Source organism: Embiotoca jacksoni, unplaced genomic scaffold, assembly GCF_022577435.1.
Source record: "Embiotoca jacksoni isolate LCO1_2020_lvr unplaced genomic scaffold, fEmbJac1.0.p SCAF_4, whole genome shotgun sequence".
Classification (NCBI taxonomy): domain Eukaryota; kingdom Metazoa; phylum Chordata; class Actinopteri; family Embiotocidae; genus Embiotoca; species Embiotoca jacksoni.
The window spans coordinates 1,265,475-1,291,561 of record NW_027185392.1 but is presented as its reverse complement, the minus strand read 5'-3'; the positions used below and the strand labels follow the sequence as shown (position 1 = coordinate 1,291,561).

Here is a 26,087-nt window from a genome sequence, read left to right as displayed (position 1 = left end):
AGTAGAAAATTTGTGTTGAGATTTTTTTTTTTTTTTTTTTTTTTCCAGGGTTTACACCACCTCGATCCATTCGTAAACAACAGAAAGAGCACAAACTGTAACATGAGTGTCTTTAATTTCTGATGTTTGCCGTGGTCCCCTCAGCTCTGAGCCCTCACAGTCGCAGCAGCAGCCGCGGCAGTCTGGACGAGGTGCTGGCCTCTCAGCCCAGGTCCAAGGACTCGCCCGTCTCCTCGACGACGGCGGGAAGTGCCAAAGCCAAGCCTCTGCTGGACTACGGTGTCTACATGGGCTCTTTACTGCCAAAGCAGATGGCAGTCAGCCCTGCAGCTGCCAGCCCCGATCTCCAGAGTCCACACAGCAGCCCCGGGGCTGATAAGAAGGTAGCACGGTTTACACTATTGACACATCTTCCTCTCCCCGGTGACAAACTCAGCATCTCACTTGCAGTTACAAACAAGCTAATTACGAGGACGTAGAATCGAAGTGGTATCAGTCAGGGATTAAATGTTTTATAATTCTGTACGGAGATTTGGGATTGATGTCCGCCTCTCCTGGTGTTTATCATCTGCTCTGTGTGCAGCTCCAGGGCGCCTCTGCAGCTCAGATGCAGCCCCGAGGAGACGAGGAGGATACCGTCGCCTGGGTGAACGCCGTTCTCGGCCGGGTCTTCTGGGACTTCCTGTGCGAGCCCTACTGGGCCGATCTGGTCTCCAAGAAGATTCAGATGAAGCTCAGCAAGATACGGGTGAGTGGAATTACACCCGTAGCAACCTTTACCTCTGGAGTGGAAACGAACAGGCCGACAAGTGGAAAAGTGTAAAAAAAAAAAAAGAAAAAAAGATTGTGCGCGACTTCCTGCCGGCAGCATGAGTCCGATTCCCGCGTACGGATAAGCTCTCCAACTGTCAGCGGGCTTTTTTGGTACAGCTCTGGAAATGCCTGAGCAGCTCCATACCGGGGTTACAAGCAGAGAGACGGTCGCTCTGTATCAATCACCTCCTTCTCTTCATCCTGCAGCTTCTCTCTGATCCCGCGTCCCGCCTGACTACCTCGTCGTATAAAGAGTTTCAGTCTGCGTTACTGTCCACGACATCCAGTAAAAAAATAATGAAGTCAAACACTTGTGTGACTGACACAGAAACGGCTGATTCTAGAGTTTACTTTATTCGATTTATTTACAACAGGGACCATGTACAAAATACATTATGCTACACATTATAAGAGAGAGATGATTTTTTTTTTTTTACCTTGTTTGAAAATAACCGTGTGTGTCTGCCCATTCGTCTATTTTATTTTATGCATTTTGCAAGTTTTTTATTCTTTACAACCGAATCATTCCCTCCAAATTAAGGCTGGACAATATATCGATTTTGTGATGTGAGCTGAGATATCGTTTTAGATTTCATGACTTGGCATTAATTCAGACTTTTCATGCTTTTAAAAGACTTTATTTCAGTAAAGGGAAGATATTTTCTGAACCGAGCAGACTAATCTATTATTTGCCTTTCTGCACTTAGTCTTTATATCCACTTTACTGATGATTATTTATTAACAATCTCATTGAGGAAATACGTTGTGAAAGCACTGATAGTCGTCTCTACAATACTGTGATAATATTGATATCGAGGTATTTGGTGAAATGTATTGTGTTATTTGATTTTTGCTGCGTTCAAATGACACTCGTGAGCTCGTGGCTACAACAGGGGAAGTCGTGTACAGCGCATGTTAAATCATAAAAACATGGAGGGCGTCTAGAAGCCACAGCGGCTAACAGTTTATCAAGCTAACAGGGGAGGTAACGTCATGCAGGAAACACAGACACGGAAAAGATGAGGCCGTCGGGAAAATCAACATTATCCTCAGACTTAGGCTATTATCTAAGTTATGAGGACAAACTCTACGTGACTAAAATTACAATTTATTAGCTGAACATCCAACCAAACATGAACTTCCACGACCTCTGACCTTTCTGTAAACGTCAGCGAACACGTCACAACTCCTGAACTAAAGGCTTGTAAAAAAAGAAATCTAAATTCTCACGTCGTGAATGCCACAAGAGGGCGCCGTTCATACGGACTCTTCTTATGTACACTGTAAACATGACAACATTTGAACTCAGAATTTGTCCACATCACACAGCCCGACTCAAAATTACACCGAATGATAGTTTTAATATTAAGCTGACCTCTAAATCTGCTTTAATTAAAGAAGGGTTTATTTTTTGTTGTTGTTGTTGTTTATGTTTATTCGTGTGCTCGTGTCTCTTTCAGTTGCCTTACTTCATGAACGAGCTGACGCTGACAGAACTGGACATGGGCTCGGCCACGCCCAGAATCCTCAGGGCATCCAAACCCTGCGTCGACTATCGAGGCAAGACAGAAATAAATGACAAACCATCACACACACACACACACACACACACACACACACACACACACACACACACACACACACACACACACACAGAGGATGTCATTGTTTTCTTCATTGTGCAGGATTTACTAAATGTTTCTCATTGTTGACATGAAGCGATAACAAAGATAAAAGTGCAGCAATGTAAACCAATAATCTATCAGGAAACATTCTGTGGGATTTCTCGTGATCCCGTCAGTTTCAGGTTTTCGGTTTCTAGGGAGTTACTCTCTGCACGGCTTTAATGTGCTGGTTAGAAATCTGATATTCCTCCTCTTCTTAACATTCTTTCATCCCACTGACTTCATGGATTTTATATTTTGTGTAGAAATGCCTCAGTAATCCAAACTACCACTCAAACTGTCCTTTTTAAGCCCTCTCGGACAAGAAGTGTCAAATCTGACACACTTTTTTTTTCTTTTTTTTTTTAATAAATCCGCTTCATGTAAACACACATGGAGGAAAGTGACACTATGTCTCATGACTATCTGCTGCCCCCATTCTTTCTCTGGTCGTCTCACTGTGACTAATAAGATCACAATACTGAGGCTGTGCTCTGCACCCAAACAACAGCAGCAGCAGCGGCGGCGGCGCTGGTGTGATAGCTGTCCCCAACCCTTCAGTGAAAGCAACTCTGTCCACACTGAGACGCCCACCACAGCCGCTCCGAACGAGCATTTAAAGCCGTGGCGGAAACGACAAATGCTGAATAACGCAAAAAATCCGAATCAAAACAACGGCAACATCTCCGTTTATTCATTCTGTACTTGCAGTAAGAAATGCTGACACTAAATCTGATTTTTTTTTTTTTTTTTTTTTTTTTTTTTTTGAATGCAACAATGTTGACACGTTTTGTGTTTTTCACTTTTAATAAACGAGGTTATAGTTGAAACCGCTGACAGCTGCTCTGCTCGGCAGGAAGAGATCGACTGTGGGCTACGGTCCGCAACGTGCACTTCTACCCACTCAAGCAGGTCAGGCAGCGGCAGGATGTTGATGTTTTCAGTTCAATGCTCTGAATGTGAAGAAATTGCCTTCACCAGAGGTGTTGCAAGGAGGCTGTTTCCACCTCGCGTCAGCAAGCGTCCCTGGCGTCATCGGATCACGGGCGTCCAGATTTAAACCGTCCCGTGTGACCGCTTGGGATCGGGTCTCACTTCCTGTATGTAAATGAGCGCTCTCTACACCACGGAAAGCACACAAGTAAATAAGCGCGAGAACAAACACGGAAACATGAGGAGTTTATGCAACAAAAAATGGACATCTTCGCTCACTTGAACCTCATTGAAATGCTCCACCGTTCAGAAATATGTCAGAATTTCAGAAATTAAATGTCCGAACGCTCGAGTTTGTAAACCTGATTCACAGCCTGAAACGAGACGGCCTGATCGGCTCGTTGGATGAATTCCTTTTTCCGGAGCGTCTCCGCTAACTGCGGCTCAATAAACCGTGCGAATGGGCGGGGCTCTCTCACAGCTGAGGTTCTGATGCCTGTCGCAAATAACACGATATACACTCGAATAAAAAAAATAAAAAAAAAAATTCAAAAAAACGATAAACACAGAGGAGGCTTTGGTGAAACGAGCGTAACGTACAGCCTCTAAACAGTCATTGTCTAGCTATTAGTTAGCAGTAAATGTTGTTTATTGTTGTTTGATATTCGGATGACGTCAGCGGAGTAGGCGGTCCTTCACTGTGGCCCAGAATGCATTGCGTGTCTGCGTGCGTCCCACCACCACCTCTGATTGCGGCCCGAGCAAATCAGATCTCGGGCGCGTCTCTTTTACCGACCACTTGTGATCCGATCACACCGGGACATTTTGATGAAGTGGAAACGGGGTAATAGTGTAAAATCCTGACCTCACGAAAGCCTTGTTTACAGCGGTTCTGATGGAATCTGATTGGTCGGTGGACTCTTAGCCGAGCACAATGCAGGCCGGCCCTAAGCACTTTAGCAGGTCTTATGGTTATCTTGGATGAATTGAAGCTTAGCTATGCCAGGTCTTAGCTCCGCACGAGCATGCGGGCTGCAGTGCTGCTCAAATATCAGCTAACTGTGCTCCAGTTTTGGATCACACGCAGCTCTTCGTGCCATTTTTATTTGAGAGGAATTCTCCTGTGATCATTGAGACGTGCATCAGCATGGAGCTTTCCATCGCTCCGTTCCTTTTGTCTTCCCTCCTTACAGTCTCCGACAGATCTGTGCTTTCATTTGTCTCCCGTTCTCTTCCTCGTCTTCTCTTCCCCTCGCGTTCCCTTTCATTTCGTCTTCCTCTTTCTTCTCAGTATCTCTCTTCCTCCTTCCTGTGCTCCGATTCGCTGCCTCATTTTTTTTCTTTTTTTTTTTTTTTTTATCACCGCAGCTCTCGCATAACCCCCGTAATGAGAGCAAGAATTGATTTCATCTCCAGCTGGATCGGTTCCAGGCAAAGCACACCTCAAAAGCCATTTCAAACCCGATCGGCGTGCGCGGATCCGCATTCCAGTGATGGCGCTGGAAGTTTGTCGGCTTTAATTGCATTTTTTAAAAACAGCGATATGTTGCCAAATTTTTTGATTTCTTTGAATAGACCCATCAGCCGCAGTCAGTCTTAAACACTAAAGTGATTCATTTTTAGAGATGTTTCTCGGAGGTGAGAGGAAGCAGGAAGGAGACGCATGCTTCAAACAGAAGACTTTATTATATTTAGCTTTACTCAGCGCTGTGCATCTTTTTGTTCAGAGGCTCTCCAGCTGCACAGAAACATGTTTAATTCCATTTTTCCACTGTGTATTTCCATGATCACTGAAGCGAGTGTTGGAAAACATTGGTGGAAGCGGTCAGTTTCTCTTTTGAAATGTCCAGTGGTCTTACAGTGTTCTTAGTGGCCTTACAGTGGTCTTACAGTAGTGTTACGGTAGTGTTACAGTGGTCTCACATGGCTCTTACATTGGTCTTACAGTGGTGTTACAATGGTCTTACAGTGGCCTTACAGTGGCCTTACAGTGGTCTTACAGTGGTGTTACAGTAGCGTTACAGTGGTATTACAGTGGTCTTACAGTGGTGTTACAGTGGTGTTACAGTGGCATTACAGTTGTCTTACAGTAGCGTTACAGTGGTCTTACAGTGGTGTTACATTGGCGTTACAGTGGTGTTACAGTGCCCGTATCCTCCAGCCTTCTCCCGTTCTGCCTCACCCCGCTCCTTCCTGGAACAAGCATGCTGAGTGCACCGGATCGATGAACCTCTCCAGCTGTGTGCGCACGCATGTCTTCGAAAGCAGCAGCTTTCTCAGCAGGCCGATACATTTGTATTTATTTTACATATAATCTGCCAACATGCTCATGACTTTCTCTAGTGTCCATTTCTGGAAGCATGCACCCTTCATATGCGAAGGCATTTCTTTCTGTGACACACACGACTCACTCCTCACCATGTGGCTTCACCCCAATTAAGGAAGCTCTGCCCTGCTCCGGAGGCTCCTCTCTCTGCAGACTAACAAAGCCCAGTGCCCTGCATGAACCCCCCGACTCAGACTCGCCTCTCAACACCGGCGGGTCAAACAGGACCCAGGGAGCTCAGCAGATCCAGCGTGTCCACTCTGCCTCGCTCCCCAGCTGACTGTTTTTTCTGTCTCAAAACTTCCTCACCTTCTTTTCTTTCTTTAGTTTCCTCTCAACTTTCTGTTTCTTTTCCACAGGCTCTTACACTCATATCGATTTTCTCTCGAGCACAGCAGACTCATTGCATTATCTCATTTAGAGCGAGGCAGCCGGTAACAGAGCAGTGAAGAGAGGTGCTGCTTGTCTCTGCATTCCCACATTACATCTCCTGGTCATATCTTTGCTTTTATCACTTTTTACATTCGTATAATGATAATAACGACAATGCAATGCATTTTAAAATGCTTTAAAAAAAAAAAAAAAGGCAAAGAAAGTGACAAAATAAAATCAGATGGTAAGAACAAGTAATCAAAGCTGAAATACCAACACGTTCGTGCACACTTCTGCCAGATTAAAAGCCTCTCTAGGTGCTTGAAAGCTCTTCAAATCCTATTTATATGAATTTCTTTCAACTGTCCAGCCAGTGTCACAATCTGTACAAGATTGTTTTGGCGTTTTGCACTGCATACGTGCACCTGTGTGTTTCGGTCTTTCCTTCTCACTTCAGCTCTTCTTTCCTGCGTCATCCGTCGACCTCTGCTGCCCTCGGGTGGTGTAAAGAGAAACCATTGTACACAAGAAACATGTGATCCTGTGTTGTGAACTAGAAGGGTGGGAGAATTTTTTTTTTTTTTTTTTTAAAAGAGCACACACACAGCCAGCCCCATGCAAGACAGACTTTTGATGAAGGCTTTAATCCAGATTACAGCAGATTTTGTAGTGCAGAGGTAAAAGGAATAGAGGGAGATAGAGGGAGAGTTTCTACAGCCCCCCTCTCTCCCCCCCTCCCCTCCTGCTGATATCAAACAGGGATGGGGAAGAGTGGGGGGGGGGGGTTGCTCTGACTGTTTCTCCTCCGTTTAAAGGACCTTGTGATCTCTCCCTCTTTCTTTCCCCATCTTCTGTAACATCTATAATAATCATCAAGCATGTCCTCAGGTCTGTGGTTCGACCTGGAGGTCTCCTACAGCAGCTCTTTCCTGATGACCCTGGAAACCAAGATGAACCTCATCCGTCTGGGGAAGGAGGGAGAAGGCCCCCGCGTGGGGGAGTTGGGGAAGGACGGGTGAGAACACTTTTAGAAGAGCCTTGGTTGGATGTGAAGCCAATCCCCCGCCCTCGCCCACCTCTGGTTAATAAAACAGTGCTTGTCTCTGGTGTCTGCCATGTTGCCTGACACCTCCCCTGTTTCACTCAGTGTTCTGTATCTTTTATACCCCCCCTCCCCCTATCTCTCTCTCTCTCCCTCCCCCCACCACCTCTCTTTTCCCGGCCTTTGCCCCTTTGGATTCTACCTTTTATGCGGCTGTTAATCGGATGTCTTTCTGGTGAGTTCCTGCTTGACTTTCAACAGTGATCTCTACTGTTTTGCTTTCCAGTTCCGATATCTTTAGTTTAAAGGGGTCGTCTCATTCCCTAACACCGTCCATTTTCTTCATCTCATTAACTATTAATCTCTCGGCATGTTCGGTGCTTTCATCAGTTTATTTTCATTTCCCTAAAGTCTCAGCAACAAATAAGTGCATAATATGTTCACATGTTTGCATGAATACAGCACAGATACGATGCTGCGGCACTGAAACTAAGTGAACGATCTGTTGTGACTGATACGGAAACGCTGTGTTGAATGTTAAAAAAAAACCAGAATGTGATGATTCGCAATTAATGTAAACCCATATTTATTTTAAAATAGAACAAACACAACGTGTCAAATGTTGAAACTGAGAAATATTTTTGTTTTATGAAAAATATATGCTTATTTTGAATTTTATAGCAGCAACATGTTTTAAATAAGTTGGGACAGAGGCATTCGTTTTAGAAGTTTAACCTTCATTTGTGGATGCAGCGATGAACTGTGTTGACAGACGATCGTTTTTCAGAAGTGTTCCTGAGCCCATGCAGTGATTTCCACTCCAGAGCTTTGTCTGTTTTTAATGTAGTGCCGCCTGAGGGCCCAGTCAATATTGGTTTTCGGCCTTGTCCCTTGTTTTATACGCAATCATGTTACTGATCTGTTGCCAGGTATCCTAATTAGTTGCCAGATGTTCCACCAAGTGTTGTTTTTTTGGCGTTACACAACTTCTCCAGTCTTTTGTTGACCCTGTCACAACCTTTTTGAAACGAGTTACTGCCATCAAATTTAAAATGAGCTAATGTTTTTCCTTAAAACAATACAAATTTCTCAGTTTTAACATTTGATGTGTTCTCTTTGGTCTATTTTCAATTAAATGAGTCAAACTTCTCATTCTGTTTTTATTGTCATTTTACAGTGTGTTTATTTGTAAAGGGTTTGAATGAATAAACTGTATTAATTGGTATCAGTGGTACCAAACATGCATTCTGAATTGGTGCACCTTTGAAACAGTGTGTTACAGTATCTACCTCTAGTCAGTGGATTTTTGCCAAACGAGTTTAGATTGAGTTTCACATGAAAATTCCATCTGAAAGGATGAAACTCTGTGAACACCTTCTGATCTACAGATTTTTTTTTTTTAATACTAACTCCCATAATTCTTTGTTTCCAGAAGTTTATCATTTGTGCATGTGAGTAGTCTCACTTAATGAGCACAATGAAACGCCATCTGCATGTGTTAGTGCATGCGTACAGTGTGTGTGTGTGTGAGTGTGAGAGAGAGTAAGTAAGTGTGTGCTCATCCTAATACATTTTACATTGGGGTTTTTTCATGCGTTTTCAGATACAGGCCTCGAACGTATTGCCTGGCCGATAGCGATGAAGAGTCGTCGAGCGCCGGTTCATCAGACGAGGAAGATTCCTCAGAGCTGGCGAATGATTCTGCAGGAGCAGAGGGGTGAGAGCTTTTCAAAATGTATAGACTATTTACATATATCGGATACCTGAAGAGGTTTTATTGAAGTTTTGAATTGGGTTTAAATCCTAATTCTCCTTTTTTGTTTGAATCCAGTTTTGTCGGAGGACATAAAGCGAGCAAGATCATGCGCTTTGTGGACAAGATAACGAAGTCCAAGTACTTCCAGAAGGCCACAGAGACGGAGTTCATCAAAAAGAAGATGGAGGAAGTGTCCAACACGCCGCTCCTGCTCACGGTGGAGGTGCAGCAGCTCCAGGGAACGCTGGCTGTCAACATCCCTCCTCCTCCCACCGACAGGATCTGGTACGTAATGTGCTGTTCTCTCTTGCTGCAGTAACGTGAGGAATGCTGTGCAGAGTGAGTGACAAATAATCACATTTCCCTCTTGCCACTTTACCACAGACAGGAAAACACAGTCCGGTCTGTTGCAAACAAAGCTCTTTAAGATGACCCATGATTAGTTTAATTTCCTCTTTTCTATCAGCAGATACTCGTGTACGAGTCACGTATCTTTATTTCTAAATGATGGCTCTTTCACTACAAACTTACACAGTTAAAAATATCTCAACTCAGCACAAGTAAAAATCTATTCTAATGTGCAACTGTAGCTTTGAAAACAAATAAATGTAGCTTTTAATGTCTTTTTACAGTCCATCGCTGCCCTCTGCTGGTGGTCACTGCACCTGTTCGTTGTGTCAGCTGCTGGCAGTGTGAGTTGTGGTTGAGGGTGTTACTTCCTGTTGCAGGTATGGCTTCAGGACTCCGCCTCACCTGGAGCTGAAGGCCCGACCTAAACTGGGAGAAAGAGAAGTCACTCTGGCTCACGTCACAGACTGGATCGAGAAGAAACTGGAGCAGGAGTTCCAGGTAAACACTACATTTGGGTCTCTTGTTTCTGTAATTCAGCCCAGCAGAGTTTATTTTTCAGGTGATTGCAAAATAAGTGGAGCTGCGAGTGAACTGCAGAGGCTGCGAGTGGTTTGTTCCCAAATGGATCCTGTAATGGAAATCAACATTGCAATTTTATACCTTTTTGTTTTTACTGTTACTGCACAGTCAGAGTTTACTAAAACCAAAGAAAATCTAGTCCAGTCCTTACGGGCCATTTTGTTTGTAGCTTATTGAAACAGAATGTAGTTGTATGAAAAGAAGATAAACTGTATATAAAATGTTCGTAGTTTCCGGGTCTGAATAATGAGGCTGATGCGGAAGTACCTGAAGCTGCAATACCACCAGGTGCCACTAGAGGTTGGCTCCATAAGGCATCCGGCTCCATAGACTCCCATTCAACTTCTCTCATTAAATTCTAAGTCAATAAAATGTTTTCCAGGAGTTATCTTGGTGTTTTTAGCTAAAGTCGCTCCTTCTTATTAGTTTTCTGACGGTCCATCTGAAAATAATCCCGTCATTAATTAGAAAATAAGCTTCAAAAAGATGTGTTTTTGGGGGCGTGTCCGTTTGATTGACAGGCCTGTAGTGCAGTCAGGTTACAGCTATCGGTGGGCGGGATGTAGTATCGTCAAGTTTCCAATCAAATGGGTCAGATCCACCCCTCGCTCCTCCCCCAGCTCGTCCAAATGTGGTCACTTCACTTATTCCTTTATTGGCAAACTGCACAAGACGTCCAACATCTTATAGGAAACAGTTTCACACTCACTGTTATGTGCTCGCTACTTTTGGTTCATTAAAGACAGGACGTGTTCAAAAATGTGTCAAGAATACCAGAAAGTGACGGACCACTCACCGTCTATCCGTTACTCCTTCTCCTCTTCCAGAAAATCCTTGTGATGCCAAACATGGATGACATATGGCTGACCATCATGCACTCTGCCATGGACCCCCGCACAGCCACCGGACCCTCCGTCGACCCGGAGAGGGACGGCACCAGCCCGCCATGAAGATTGTTTACAGTATTTTCCTAAAAGCTTCTAATAAGCCTCGTAACGGGAGGCGGAGCCAAAGTCGCCAGGTCCTACGCTACTGTAGTACAAACACATTCCCACCTGGAGGCGCTCTCTCTCACTCGCAGTAGAGGAGACAACAGGAACGACGTCGAGTCGACCAAGTAAACACTAAACACAAAGTGCTGCTCCGTCAGGTAGTATTTGTCAGGAAGGGTTTAGACTGAGATGTTGAAGGTGAGCCACTTTAGGCTCCTAACTTGGAGGTGGGTTGAGTTAATAAGCAGGAATATGTTGTTATATATGAGATGGAAGCATTCACCAGAAACCTTACACGCTGCGCATGAAGAGAGTCACATGGGGCGATGCAGCAGGGTGGACTCACCGTGTGACCATATGTTGAAGTTAGAAGCGTTTTATAGCGAATGATTCGCATGTGAAGGAGAGTTTCTGTTGTCGAGCAGGTAAAAAATAAAAAACCAGTACGTTGGGGATACCTGATGTTATTTTTATTCACCATTTAAAAATAATTAAAAAAAAAAAAAAAAAAAAACCTTAAAGTGGCTTTACGTCAGCGATTGTTGGATCAGGTGTTAACCGACAGTATTCACCTTGAACACCTCGTTCGATCGTGAAACCCCTCGTTTTTTTGTTTGTTTTTTACGCCACCGATGCCGTTATCCACATCTGCATGGAAATAAAGCTCAACAGCAAACATGCGTTATGTAGGAAAAGTGTCATTCGCCATATATATCCCTTATTAATGACAAACCCACAACGAGTGCAATGTTAGAAACGCTGCACAGGCTTTATTCTGACCGTGTACGGAGAAGGATTCTCGGCGTACGTCTGACGAGGCCTCCAACACGTCTGTTTGAATGTATGTTGTTGTTCTTGTTGGTTTTTTTTGCTTCCAGTTGTTATTGAATGAGAGCAGTTTCCACCCGGTCACCTTTGGACTGGGGTGTATGCAAATTATTGCACAAATGCAAGTGAAAGTTTCCTTCTCGGTTTTTTTTTTTTTCCTTTCTTACGACAGATAAACACTATCTCATCTCAGAGAACAGATCTTTCTCGATCACTACGGAGGCCCGGGGGTGGTGTGTTTATCCGCGCATCGCTTCGTACTTTATGGTGTTTAATATGGATGATGACGTCGGAGGTGAAATTTAAAACTCTTGATATGTGACGGCTCTTTAAGAAGACTCTACTCCGCCAATACTGTCTGCAGGAAGGTACGCACTGAATCGGAACGCGTCTGTTGCCAAGAATGTAAAACACACAGTTTCTGAAAACACTTTTACAACCATGTTTCTGATCTCCAACCAAAGTTCCTTCCGATCAGGCCCGTAGTACCGGATCGCTCCCTCCGCTTCGAGGTACACATCTCGTATTGATAAAAGCATTATGAGGCAATGTGAAAGAAAAAAAAAAAATGTTACGACAATACTTGTTGTTTACAGGAGTTCTTGCCTTGTTTTCATCGCTCGCTCTCTCTCTGCATACTTAAAGCACTGTAGCACCGAACGGACCTGTGTTCTGTGTGATCGCCTTTTCCTTTCTGCCTCGGCTCCTCTTTTTTTTTCGGAGAAGTATTTTTGAATGAGTACATGAAGTGTGGTCTGCTTTCAGTTTTTGTCTACTTCTTTTGGTGTAAACTGAATGACTTTTTTGAGGCTAAATGAAGACTATGATTTGTATCTGTGAATTAATGACTTTATTGACATGTAATTTTAAGGCCAAATTAAGTGATTGTGTATCTGCCTTATTTATAGAGCTAAATAAATCTGTCCGTGACAGCCGCTTTGGGTTTGTGCTTCATTTTGTGTTTTGAATTGCTGATGGAAATCTTCTTTGCCTTGTATTTATTTGCTCAAAGTGAAATGTTGTTTTTTTTAAGGCCTTTTAAAGATAAAAAGTACATTTATTTTAAGTTAAAGTACAGAAGTACTAGCAGTAACATGAAAAGTGTAGTGTTGTATCGGTGTTACGTCATGTATTACCGGATAATATTTCTAATTCTTGTTAGTTTAATCTAACTCATTATAGGATTTTCTGCAAAGTAACTACTACTACTACTACTACCCTCCAGCTCTGTTTAAAAAGCTTTATTAGGACTTTTACACACTAAATAAATCCAAAACTAATTGGTCCAGCTGACTTGGCAGGAAATAAGATGTGACCAAAGCATTAGGCAATTAGTTAGATATATGTCTCATATCAATAACTACCAGTAATGATTTTATTATTGACTTAAAGGTCGAAGATAAGCACCTCCAGTCGTATCAACGCACATAAACTTCGACAAGATCACCTTTATTGACCCTGAGATGATGAGCACTGCGCATGCTCCGCCCAAGGAAGTTTGCGGTTGCCTAGTAACGCCAGTAGGAGAAACGGTGGTAAGTACAACTTAAACGTTGAATTGTGTCAAAATTACGGTATTATTAAGATGTTCCTCAAAAATATGCCGTGTTTCTTTTCATTTTTTTTTTTTTTTTTAACAGTTCAAGATAATGTCCGCTACTGTAACTGTAGAGGTCATGTTTTTTTTTCCTCAACCTCTCCCTGAGCTCCATTCAACCGTTGTTACCGGGCTAACGTGCTACTAAGCTGGCGAGAGGAGAGCCAGTCGTTAAGTGAAGGTTTCTGTCTTTTGCACCAGCCAGACAAAAACAAAACAACAACAAAAAAAAACATACAACGAGACAAATAGAAGGGCGGCGAGTTTATAAAGTTGTTACGCAAACTCCCGTGTGGAAGTGTGACAATATAACCCAGTTTAACGGCACTTCCTGTCAGGTTCAATGCAGAGCTCAGTGGACGAGGAGGGAGGAGACGAAACCTCCAGCCGCGACGGAAGAGACACCAACCCGCAGGAGGACAGCGGAGGAACCGAGCCAGCTGTTCCGGAGGTGTGATAGTCTGAGGGGGGTCACTTTGTTCCTCCTTTTATCATTTTGATCCTGGAGACACGTTGGGTGTTTAACGATGTGTAAAACGCACTTGCCTTCGTCTGTTTGTGTCCTCGTCACCCAGCCTCAGCCTGACCTCGGTGTGATGGATGAATACCACCCTGCATCCACGGATTCGGGTACGTCCTGCTACAGCACAGCGGTGTTCAGTACATCATAATTTATTATCCTCAGGGAAATTAACCTGGGCAAAATGTAACGCAGAAATAAGTGCATATTAAGTAGGTAAAGTGGCTTAATTAGGTCGGTTGGCTGGAATATCCCGGAATTATAAAAAAAAAAGTCATCACGGAGTTCAGTTTAAATTTGATCAAACTAATATTTTCCCTGCAGTATTTTTCTATCTTTTATTGAAGTAAAGTTTGTAAAACTACTATGGATGTATTATAAATGCTGGAGAGGGAGCCCTTCGTTACCATGCCAAGAGTAAGAAGCATGCTGCTCTGCTGTAGCCCACTGGAGGAGAAGCTTTAGGACGTTCCCTCATTGCGGTCCATTTTAAGAAGAAATATTTTTGATCTGAAAAAAAAAAAAGAAGTTTGGTCCTGAAAACCTGTGAACTAATAAATAAAGCTCACAAACTGCTGGGAGTGAAATCACGTGACTGGATTTAGTCTGATCAGCACAAAGGAGACTGTTTTACTTCATTGGAGGTCATTCACATCACATTTTTATGATTGAAAGTGAGAGAATTTAACATTTGACTTGGAGTGTGTGTTGTTATATGGAGGAAAAAAAAAAACATACTGATGTTGAAGACATTCAGAGAGACAAGAAATACTTCTCAATCAATCAATCAAATACTATTAACTGTCCAAATTCACCATGGAACCTACCAATACATTTTACAGTTAATACATTGATGGACAACAACATTAAAATATGAATGTTGGTGAAATGTTAATACAACATGCAGTAGTAGCATAGAAATGCATGGAGAACAAAGAGAAAGCATTACTGAGTTTTATTAGAAATGAAAAGTTTTAAGATCATTTTAAAAGTCAAGAGACTCTGAGTCCATATCTGCAGGTTCCCCTTCACGCGGCAGTTTTCACATTTGTTTATATCTTACTTTGTATCCCTGGAGCCCTTGATACCTCATCTTTTAAATCTGACTACAGTGGAGGACGCGGAGGACATGGAGGACCAGCAGGACCAGGGCCCGCTGCCGGCCGACCAGGAGGAAGAGGAGGAGTTCATTTTTCTGGATCCTGAACATGTCTGTAGCTTCTCCTTCAATAATACCTTCAATATATTCATCGTAGGCACTCAGTACTTTGTTCCATGCATAGATTTGGTCTCACTGGTCTTCAAACAGGTCAAAAAAATTTAAGTTTATCAACGTTTTCATCTGTGTGTTTAGTATCAGAAACATCAGTAGCACTGAAACATTAAGCTTGTGCAAAAGCCCTCCGAAAAACGATGTTTATCCAGATGAATGTGCTCCCACTCGCAGACATTTGTTTTACAGTGAGTTTATCATCTTCACACCACGTATCTTGAACTCTCCTCTCCTCTCGTTGATGGCAGCCGCTGGTCCAAAGACAACAAGCTGCTCTGAGTAAACAGCTGAGCAGGCAGCTGGAGAGGATCAACCAGGAGCTGAAGGAAAAGGTCGGCTAAGTCTCTCTCAATAACAAAACATATTTTTCTTCCCTTCTTTTTTTTTTTTTTTGTACATTTTAGCTCAAAGACACACACAGGAAACATGTGCTGATATATGTCCACTAGATGGTGCTGTTGACCTGTTTTGGATTGAACCTGGACTTCTTTTTAATTTTTTTATTTTAACCTTTTATCTTAAATCTAGTAAATACATTTTAATACCGCGCATGGAATGATGAAACACACGAGCGAAACCAGAGTCAAACAAAGCGTGTCTGACAGAATGACGGACTCCGTGCTTTGTTCCCTGACGTCTCTCCTGCTGCCCTCAGCTGGCCACAGAGAAGGCTGAGTCCAAACTCGATCAGGAAATCGGTGTGGAGATGTTCAGGGTTCAGGAGCAGCTGGCCAGGCTGCAGAACCAGCTGGACGACCGTCATCAGACCAAGGGCCAGGCCGAGGCCGAGCATCGGCAGGCTCAGGACCAGCTGGAGGTGACCAAGAGCCGCCACTCCAGTACGAACAGCCAGGACAACGAGGCCAAGGTCAAAGGTGAGACTCACCATGTGTCTGACCTGATCCAGGATTATATTTCAATAAAAACTGTGTTTCTCCTTAACTATAATTAACAGATGTATTACATGATGGTTTTCATGTCTGACTAGAAAGAAATATGTGAAAAATATGGGTCAGAAAAGTAAAAATCATCATATTTAGAATTAGATTTAGAGTTTATTAATCCCACAGTGGGGAAATTTAGTCGTCACAGCAGCATAGACACACAAAAAGCTGCAGACAATAAGAAAAAAAATATTTTCAAATATTCAGAAAGTTACAGTAAATTTTCGACCAAGTTTGGAGTTGAATTGTTTTTTTTACTTTGAAGTTTCGATCCTCTAAAAAGCCACAGCTGCATATATTCACTGTTTCTGCTGAAGTAATGTGGATTGAAACACATTTCAGTGCGTTGTAGTTTAAATTGATCTGAACTGTAATGTACAGTAAAACACAATAACGTTGAATCACATCTTAGATTAAATGGAATCAGATTAAGATTTTAGGTTTAAAGGTTTATGAAAAAAAATTCAGTTGTTAAAACTAAATTCGAAACTGGTTTAAACTCCTTGTTACTGCTCAGTGGGCTTTTTTATTTAAAGTCGTTCGGTCCATTATGTATTCAGTACAATACCGCAGCAGCATCGGTTCATTTTTAAACGACATATTTGGTGCGTTGCGTTCATTCTGCAACTCTCATATCTTCTCTTAGTGTCTAAGCTGCAGGCGGAGTTGGACGGTCTGATGCTGCACCTCATCTTCACTCAGGGAGTCAGTGAAGATCTGAGATCTCAAGTCAAAACCTTGAACAATACCAGAAGCAAAGCGGGAGCCGAGAAGACTCAGGCAGAGGAGCAGAAACTGAAGCAGGTGGAGACGGACACGTTAAAAAAAACAAAAAAACATCCCATGATCATCACAGTCGATTACTGTTATTGATCACGTGTACTCTGACGTCCTCAGGATTTGTACGTGCAGCGTCTGATGGAGGAAGTGGACCGGCTGACGCAGCAGGTGGAGATGTACGACGCCCAGACCAGCGCTCAAACGGAGGAGACGCAGACCGCCAGAGAGGCTCTCTCTGAGGTACCGGTCGTACGACATCGAGACGAAGTGTCTTCAATCAGTAAACAGTTACTTTAAATCAGTGCAACGATTAATACCACAAACATTTGTTATTAATTGACAGGAATTTGTAAAGATCGAAGCGGCGGTGATATATGCATTGGCCACTTGGGGGCACCAGTGGTCGTCGTAAAGAAAATAAAGTTGCTATGGCTAACGTGTTAGCAGTAGAGTTTTATTTCTGGCCACATGATAAATGTGTCCAAAACTCACCGCACCTTTTAGCTCTGCTTTTAACTTCATAAATATCTGACTACTTTTAATCCTTCACTTTTTCACTAGCTCGTCACTCGTTTTGCTGTTTGATGACAATTTTTTTTTCTCAACAAATATAAAAAAGAAAATAGAAACAAAAAAAATTCTATTGTTAATGTAATAGTAGTTATTTAGTGTACCTTTAATACTTCAGAAAGTGAACTTATCACTTTTTCATCCAGTAACTAATTGAAGATTGGTCTAAAAACGGACATTAAAGCATCCGTGATTTTATGACGGTATTTGTTTGATTTGATTTAACGGACCCCAACCAGCCTCGGCCTCTTTTAAACCAGAAACATGTCGTTGTCCTCATTCATTGAGTCTTTTCAGAACTGATGAACCAATTAGAAGCGTTCATGTCCGTTCTCCTGCCGAACAAACTAATGACAGTTGAAGTATTTGAACGCGAGTCTCGTCTCCTGTCCGTTCTCCTGTTTCTTCGTGCAGGCTGAGATGGAGATGGAGTCGATGCTGGTGGTGCGTAAGCAGCTGCTGCAGCAGTGGAACAGCAGCCTGACGGGGATGAGGAAACGGGACGAGGCCTTCGGCGCCATGCAGGAGGCCATACGGTGAGGAGGAGCAATGTGCTCGATGCGTTCCTGATGTTCACGTTGTCACGTGACGTTGCTGCTGCAGACGTGGTTTACAAACGGCATCTTTGGGATGATGTTCAAAGGTTGTTCGGTTCGCGCCTTTTTTTTTTTTTTTTCCAGGCCGGAAGTATAAATGGAACGAAGTACATTAGAATCAGGATGATGGATTGTGATTGTTGTGTCAACTTCTTTTAACATTTAATGCAGATTCGTGTCAAAATCTATTGAAAAATGTCTAAAATATGTCTAAAACCCAATGCAGTATTTTGAGCACATGCAATATTGTTAATCAATTGAGATTTTAATAGAAATGAACACAAATCTCAATGTAAAGCATTCATTCATTCATCCTTTCATTCATTCAATCATCCATTCATTCATCCTTTCATTTATTCATTCACTTACTCATTTATTCATCCTTTCATTCATTCATTCACTCACTCATTCATTCATTCATTCATTCATTCTCTCATTCATTCATTCATTCTCTCATTTATTCATTCACTTACTCATTTATTCATCCTTTCATTCATTCACTCACTCATTCATCCTTTCTTTCTTTCATTTATTCATCCATTCATCCACTCACTCACTCATTCATTCATCCTCTCTTTCTTTCTTTCTTTCTTTTAATTATTCATTCATTCTTTCATTCACTCATTCATCCATTCTTTCTCTCCCGTGTCCCTCAGTGACGTGGAGCACCACGGGATCCTCCTGTACAGAGAGATCGCGGGCTGCAGGAAGTCCACCGCCGCAGAGCAGGAGCTCAACGAGACTCTGACCCTGCAGCTGAACTGCTCTCAGGGCAACGGCGTCACCTTAAGGAAGCTGATAAGTCAGAAGCAGGCCCAGCAGGAGGCTCTGCAGAACCACTACAGCACCTGCCTCCGAACCCTGCGAGAGACCGAGCGCACCATCGCCTCGCTCACAAAGGTAGGACAGAGGACGAGGACGTCTGTCCGTCCGCAGAGTCGTCCCGTCACGGCGTCTGCTTCCCGTCCTCTGGATCTCCGCTCCACTCACTTGTTCTTCTTTCTTTCACTTCCAGGAGAGCAGTTCACACCAGACCAACATCAACGCTCAGTGGAGGGACCTGGCGAAGAGGAGTGCTGCACGTCTGGAGCTGGAGAACGAGATCATGACCTACATCCAGCAGAAACTCAACCACAACAAGGCCGCCAAGTACTCCCAGCAGCTCACCGGAAAGATAACCAATCTGAAGAACGAGAAGGTAACGGTGGAAACGGCTCTGAGAACGTTCGGGAAAGTGTAGCCGGATTATCGTTTGACATCCGTCTCCGCAGAGATCTTCATACACGCTTAACAACATCCTGTAGTTGTCATTATTTCCATATTATTTAATGTATACAGAACGCAGCAGTGACTCAGCTGGTTTTGCGTCAGGACCTTTTTTTTCCCTCCGTCATTTTAAGACATTTAAATGTTTTTCACAGAAACATGGTGCAGTAACACACAATGCTCCTCATGCACTGTAAAAAAAAAAACATGAAATACACAAAACAAAGTGCAGCAAAAGTGAAATTAAGTCAAAAAACCCAATGAAATAAAAATGGAGACTTAAATTAAAGGCGTATAAAAAGTTTAAATTGATGATGTTCATGTCTCTCGAATATGATATGAAAAGACAAATTTATTTTCAATTAAATAAAAAGTCAGACTTATCTCATCCTGAATTTGTTAACCCATCCTCGAACGAGGGATAACTACCGATCTGAAGATGTAAGCTTAACTGTTGTGACAATGGCTAGGCGGGTCACGAAAAATGGTTGTCCTTCAAAATAAAAGTTTCAGTTCTTTCATTTCGTTCCCTCAACCCTTATTTTTTAGTTTTTATGTACACATCTATTCAAACTTTCCCCCAGCAGCTGAGAAGCACTGATACACACTATTTTCACACCTTCGGTTTTCTACTTGGTCTGTTTAAGTTGAATGGATCTCCGCTAATTTACTACTCCTGAATTTGAGTATTCTTGAATAAATTTGGGGAACTCACAAGACACAAAAAAAAGGCAAACTTTTTAAATCAAAGCAGCAGCGGGTGACTTTTACTTAAAAAAATAGATGCACAGCTCAAAATTAAGACACAACACTATTTGGACACCCAATAGTGGCTTCACTAAAGATCTCATTAATAATGTTTTAGCAGTTTTGTTTGTCACTTTTTAGCTTCATAACATCTGGAAGAAGGATCGACCAGTTTCTGTCACAGCTGTAGGGAAAGTTTCCTCATTGTTTCTGTAACCACATGTGGCGTTCATCACATGACGATCAGAACTTATCCATATTGGGGATGTTCATGCTTTCTCATGTAATAAATGGATTCATTTAGTGTATAGAACATATTTATTTACGGCCTTTTATGGATTTAATACCTTTTATTGTACCTGTATTTTATAGAAAAAACAAAACAACGTATAAATCTCGTGGAGGATTGCTGATAAAACACTTTTTGGAGCCACCGTACGTTTCCCATAATGCAACTCGGTAGCGTGTTTTCATCAGACCGGCCCGCTCCTTTAATTACTCAAACATCAGTTATTTTGTTTTTAAACTGTGGATGGTTTTTATGCATACGGTGCTCCTTTAATGCACCGCTATGAAACACACTATCAAAGGCAGAAGAAATTGAACAACCTGAAAGTAAAAAAAAAAAGGTGCATGTGTTGAAGTTAGAACAATTACAAAAACACAACAGTAACACAAACAGCAGATGGACAATATGCTAAGGGTAAAAAAAGTGTCATTGTTTCAGTTGCCCTCGGTCTCTTCCCTTCCTTCAGATGTGCCAGCTGCAGCAGCAGGAGAACATGGTGCTGACCGTCGGTCTGGAGTGTCAGCAGGTCAGCCAGCAGGTGGACAGTTTGTCCCTCACCCAGGAGGCCCTCGACGAGGAGATCGCCCACTACAACAAGCTGCTGACTTTCAACCAGAACAATATCTCCTCATTCGCCACGCTCATGGAGCAGAAGCAGATAATCATCACCAACTACTGCGACAAGATCGGCCAGATCATGTCCAAGACTGGGGTGAGACGTCACGGAGATCGAGGCGCTACGGGTACTTTCCACGTCGGATGTAAAGATTACAGGCTGACTTTTTGTGTTTTTGTTGTTTTCTCCCAGCAAGAGGAACTGGGTCCTCTGCAGATGAAGACCCAGGCGCTCGCGGCTCAGACGGAGGACCTGGCGGCGGACATCAGGAGCGACCGGCAGCTGTGGATGAGACGGCAGAGGACGCTGATGGGACTCACACAGGACACCGAGGCCAACAGCAAGGACACGCTCAAACTGCAGATGGAGTTCACCGCATTGCAGCAGAGGAAAATACGCTTCGAGAGTACGCAACGCGCGCACACACACACACACACACACACACACACACACACACACACACACACGCACACACAGAGATCACCAAGAAAATTTAACTATTTGTGAAGTTTTAAACATCAGAGTCTAATAAAAAACAAAAAAAAAACATTTTTTTTATCACCATATACTACCCGCTCTGACTCCAACTCCTCCTTCTCCGATAGGTCAGATTGAGTTGGAGCACCGAGAGGGGGCGGAGCTGGAGAGGAGCCTGAAGGTGCTGAGGAGAGACCTGGTGAAGCTCGACACGCTGCTGAGCAGGAACGGACAGCTGAAGGAGGCGATGGAGGAGGAGAACGCCATGACGGAGACCGACTTCATCCACAGGCTGAAGGCACGACCGACGCCTCCGATTCATCTCCGTTTTTTTAATACAGGTTTTATAGGAAATCATTTTTAAAGATTAAAATAATGTGTCCAGGAGGCGGAGCGGGAGTCCATCGAGATGCAGATGAGACACGAGAAGACGCAGGAGGAGAAGGAGAGGCTCCTCAACAGTCTGGTGGAGGCAGAGTCAGTCACATCTTCATTGATTTATTTTTTTATATCGCCGTGTTAATCAACTTCAAAATGATATTCTCTGATGAGATATCCCCAAAAAATATACAATGGTGTATTCTAAATAGTCATATGTATTTTCCTCCATGTATCCTATGTTGTTGTTTTTGTTGTTGTTGTTGTTGTTGTTGACCTGCAGGCGTCAGATCATGCTGTGGGAGAAGAAGACGCAGCTGCTCAAAGAGACGAGGGCGGTTGTGGACTCTGAGGCGGCACACGGAGACATCCAGGCGATGAAGACGGAAATCCACCGTATGGAGGTGAACACGCTGAACACTGTGGGATCGAATGGGGAGACAACAAACAGTAAACGCAGAGTCGTCGTCCCGCTGTTTACTTTTCATTGTACATACAGGTGCTCTATGAGGGTTGTACAAACTCTCGGGACTGGGACATTTAATAATCTGAGAGGTATACAACCGTCAGAACTGTGTCAACAATGAAGGAACTATTTATTACTAAAAACACAATGCACTTCTTTTTTCTTTTTTTTTTTAGCATCTGCGCTGTAGAGAAATTATATTTCGAAGTACAATAGATCCTGATGTTACAGCATCAGTGAAAAAAGCTGGATCTCTTCATTGTATACGAGGGGTTCTCAACCTCCTGTTTTTAGACTCGAGATCAGACATTTAGATGTCGTCACCTCTTTTATTTCCCCTTCCTTCTTTCTAAAAATATATATCAAGCATGGTCAGATTGTACGTTTTTTACCCTGTTTGTCTTTTCTAAATAGTTTTCGTCAGAAGCAGAAACATGGCACACACATATCAGGTAGCTGATCGATCCACCCGGATACTGACGATGAAAAATAAACTGCAGGAAGAAAGAAGCATTGTGAAGTTCAATCCCCAGCTTTATATGATGTAATGTTTGAGGAATGTTTTCATTAGGACGGGTTTCTGTTTTTCCTCAAGTTTGAATATCGTTTTCTAGAAAAAAATGCATCATAAAAACATTTAAAGAATGTTTCCTCAAAACATTGGTGTAGTGTTTTTAAAGCACGTTATCCTGCTCCAGCCAGGGTGAGTGTGTGTGTGTGTGTGTGTGTGTGTGTGTGTGTGTGTGTGTGTGTGTGTGTGTGTGTGTGTGTGTGTGTGTGTGTGTGTGTGTGTTGAGTATCAGTTTGTTATTGTTCAAAAGAAGCTGATTCAGCTGGTTTGGATGGAGCTCAGCTCTGTGAATAAATGTTGCTCAACATCAGTAAAAAGTTTGGAGACCCCCTGTCCTGCTCTAAAATAAGAAAATCATGGGACCTGCGACTGAAAATATTTTAATAATCAGGAAATGATGTTCTGACAATGTGACGGAAAACATTTTAAGAATGTAAGACAAAATATTTTTTGTGAACTTTCTCCTCCTTTTAAGAAGAACTTTCTGGGAGCAAACAAAATCCTCCCACTGAGTACGTTCCTAAAACATTTCAGAATATTTTTAGAACAAAAGAATTAGGGCCGTGATGTCACTGCTGCAAAAAAATATATCCTAGAAAGTTATTATTATTCCCCTTTTTATGGGAATCAGATGTCGTCATTGCAGCCTTGATTGGGAACCTTTGATCTGTACTACACATCTAAAAAAATTATGTAAAGCACAGCGAGCATAAATGGATTACTGGGTCTAATATATAATTTATATAATATATAAACATAAGTAAGCATTTTATTGGCTTTAATTCACAGTTTGTATATCTGCATTCATGTTTCACTGTGTGTGTGTGTGTGTGTGTGTGTGTGTGTGTGTGTGTGTGTTCAGGTGCGTCTGAACCAGCTGATGAAGCAGCAGGAGCGTCTGCTGAGGGAGAGCGAAGCGACGGTGTCGAGGAGGGAGACCATCGTCCTGCGGCGGGACGCCATCACCCACAGTTCGCACAAACAGAGCACGCAGGGCGAGCTGAGCCGCGTCACGCGCAGCCGCCAGCGCATAATCCAGGAGACGCACAAGGTCGGTGAGACGGCCGCGGCCTTTCGCCGTGACCTTCGCGTGAGGTCGTACCCTTTCGGCAGGTTTTTGTACAATAACGTGTGCGTGTGCGTGTGCGTGTGCGTGTGTGCGCAGCGCGCGGCGGAGTGCGAGTTGCAGGTCGAGGAGCTCCAGCGGAACCGGGCGAGTCTGAGCGACAGACTCAGGCAGCAGAAGCAGCAGCTGATCGACCTGTGCAGCACCGACTGCATCCTGGAGTCGGAGTCGGTGCACCTGCGGGACACCAAGGACGCGGTGAGGAGGACACGCGGGGGAATCTGATCTAACATGCAGCGCTTGAACCACACTGGTCCATACTCACTCTTTAACTGACGTGATATTCAATAGAACACATCCTGTTCCTTCTTCAAGTAATGATATAGGAACGGCATGCGTCGACGAAGTCTCTACTGATTTGGTTTTGATTTATGTTGCACAAATTTAAAAACACAGAATTTGACAAGATTAAGAAAATAAATGACTAAATCTGTGCAGTGCAGGGAGAGGCTAAAAAAACAACAACCAGAGGGCCTATTTGGCGCCTAAATAAAATGTTAGAAGTTTACGGTTATAGAAAACACAAAGTTTACATGCAGTAATAAATAATAGAAACAAAAGAAACAACAACAAAATGTGTATGACGACAACGGCGGAAACAATAATGTCAACATAAAAGCAGCAAGATATGAGTGTCATGATGATTGAGAGTGTGTGTGCGCATGTTGCCGTTACAAAACAGCAGTTCATTGTTTTTTAAGCACCTTTTAAAGCATTTTATAGAAGAACAGCTTTTTGTCAGATGGGAAAAGCCATCCCATAATTTGGTACCCTTACGTCGTATCGAGATACTTGAGAATTTGAGAAATTTAGGAGGATGAAGATCTCAAAAAAATTGATGGGTAGAGGAAGAATGAACCTGTGAATTTACTTTGAAGTAAGTCTTGAACTGTTCAGGAATATTTCCCTCTTTTAACTGTATCTTATAAACATAAACACATATTTAAAAACGTCTGGATATCATGAATAGTAAGGATGTGGAGTTTCTGAAATAGAGGGAGAGATGAACTGTGTGAATCTCAACAAACTGTTTCAGGAGGATCAAGATTTTATTGAGAATAGTAGGACACTATATTACAACATGAAAGATAAATTAGACGAGAATATAGAGGGAGGAGACCGTGTGTGGTGACTAACCTTCCTTATCATACCAATAGATTTATTTGTATTTATCCAACTCAAACTCTCATCACCAAGAACTCCCAGAAATCTCGTAAGAGGCATTCCTCATTGTATTCATATCCTGAAGTGTTGATCGGCTCCTGTGAGGGTTTGGGTGAGACTCTTCTTTGGAGCATCACAGCCCGGTTCTCGTGGAAACCTCCCACTGACCAACGATACCAGACGGAACTGCTAATTGTGCCGTGATCATTGCTGCAGCAGGTACAACTTCCTGTATTCCTGTCTCCCCCCCCCCACGCCCCTCCTGCAGAACCTGGCCCGCCTGGTGGCTCTGCAGAGTCGCACCAAGAAGCTGCGGTCGGTGTGTGACGGCAGCTACCGGGCCTCGTCCACCGGCGAGTCGGTGGGCCCCGCGCTGCAGGTCCAGACGGAGCGCATCCACGCCACCAGAGCCATCCTGCACCGCCTGTGCGAGGAGTTCCCCGAGCAGCAGGGGGCGCTGCGCAGGCTGTCGCTGACTCTGGCGGCGGGGCAGCAGAACCTGGAGCAGAAGACGAAGGAAGTGCAAGAAGAAGAGACGTGAAGATCAGAGAGGCGATTAACTAAGCGGAACAGGAGGTCATTTATCTTCATGTTTCATCATCTCTTTAATGTTTTGGAAGCAAATTCTGATTAGTGTGTTAAAATACAATAAAGACCAATGAAACGATAACACAAATTCTCATTTCAGTCGGGTCGCGGTCTGTTGGAAGTGTTGTTCAGTGTTTGAGGTTGTTGAAGACGTTCCGCCTCGGAAGTGAAGAACACGTGACACACGCACTCCTTCAAAGAATTTTTTTTTTTTTTTTAATGTTTTATGTCAATGTTCCGCAGAAATACAACATTTGCACATAAATGGTGGGTACTGATTCAGCATGGGACATGAATTTTCAAATAGTCGTTATAATATATATATTTTTTAAATCGATTCGTAAATAATTGTCGGTTAAAGATTGAATAGGTCACTTTAAACAAGTTTTTAGAAATTCAGTTATCCAGTAGCTCACATATGAAGCAAAGGTTAAAGACAGGACAATAAAACTCAATAACCAGT

At 43.0% G+C, this 26,087-nt stretch overlaps 2 protein-coding genes across 5 annotated transcripts in view; both read left to right on the top strand.

Annotated features, from left to right (window-relative positions):
- Positions 1-12,591, top strand: part of LOC138208785 (testis-expressed protein 2-like) — a 35,716-nt gene extending 23,125 nt beyond the window's left edge. For 3 of the 4 annotated variants that reach the window (XM_069166901.1, XM_069166900.1, XM_069166902.1), the window contains exons 6-13: positions 145-383; positions 584-748; positions 2,274-2,373; positions 6,997-7,123; positions 8,754-8,867; positions 8,982-9,191; positions 9,635-9,755; positions 10,664-12,591. In XM_069166901.1, the coding sequence (XP_069023002.1) occupies positions 145-383; positions 584-748; positions 2,274-2,373; positions 6,997-7,123; positions 8,754-8,867; positions 8,982-9,191; positions 9,635-9,755; positions 10,664-10,786 (1,199 nt within the window). In that variant the 3' untranslated portion in view covers positions 10,787-12,591. The remainder of the gene's footprint in view (positions 1-144; positions 384-583; positions 749-2,273; positions 2,374-6,996; positions 7,124-8,753; positions 8,868-8,981; positions 9,192-9,634; positions 9,756-10,663) is intronic. The other variant, XM_069166903.1, reaches the window with a different exon arrangement.
- An 843-nt stretch (positions 12,592-13,434) lies between these two features.
- On the top strand, positions 13,435-25,728 carry ccdc40 (coiled-coil domain 40 molecular ruler complex subunit). Its single transcript, XM_069168306.1, has 18 exons — positions 13,435-13,704; positions 13,829-13,883; positions 14,886-14,983; positions 15,295-15,378; positions 15,702-15,921; positions 16,637-16,794; positions 16,888-17,010; positions 17,755-17,876; positions 18,593-18,836; positions 18,952-19,134; positions 20,705-20,950; positions 21,047-21,260; positions 21,460-21,629; positions 21,717-21,808; positions 21,993-22,113; positions 23,609-23,797; positions 23,912-24,070; positions 25,305-25,728. Exons 1-18 carry the CDS (start codon positions 13,597-13,599, stop codon positions 25,575-25,577), a joined length of 2,859 nt encoding a protein of 952 aa, XP_069024407.1. The 5' UTR covers positions 13,435-13,596; the 3' UTR covers positions 25,578-25,728.
- The last annotated feature ends 359 nt before the right edge of the window (positions 25,729-26,087 follow it).

Excerpts from the sequence above, each read along its gene's own strand:
- ccdc40 (XM_069168306.1), top strand. The coding sequence starts at position 13,597 with ATGCAGAGCTCAGTGGACGAGGAGGGAGGAGACGAAACCTCCAGCCGC. Across the intron at positions 13,884-14,885 it reads CCCTGCATCCACGGATTCGG|TGGAGGACGCGGAGGACATG; the intron begins GTACGTCCTGCT and ends ATCTGACTACAG. Across the intron at positions 20,951-21,046 it reads AGATCATGTCCAAGACTGGG|CAAGAGGAACTGGGTCCTCT; the intron begins GTGAGACGTCAC and ends GTTTTCTCCCAG.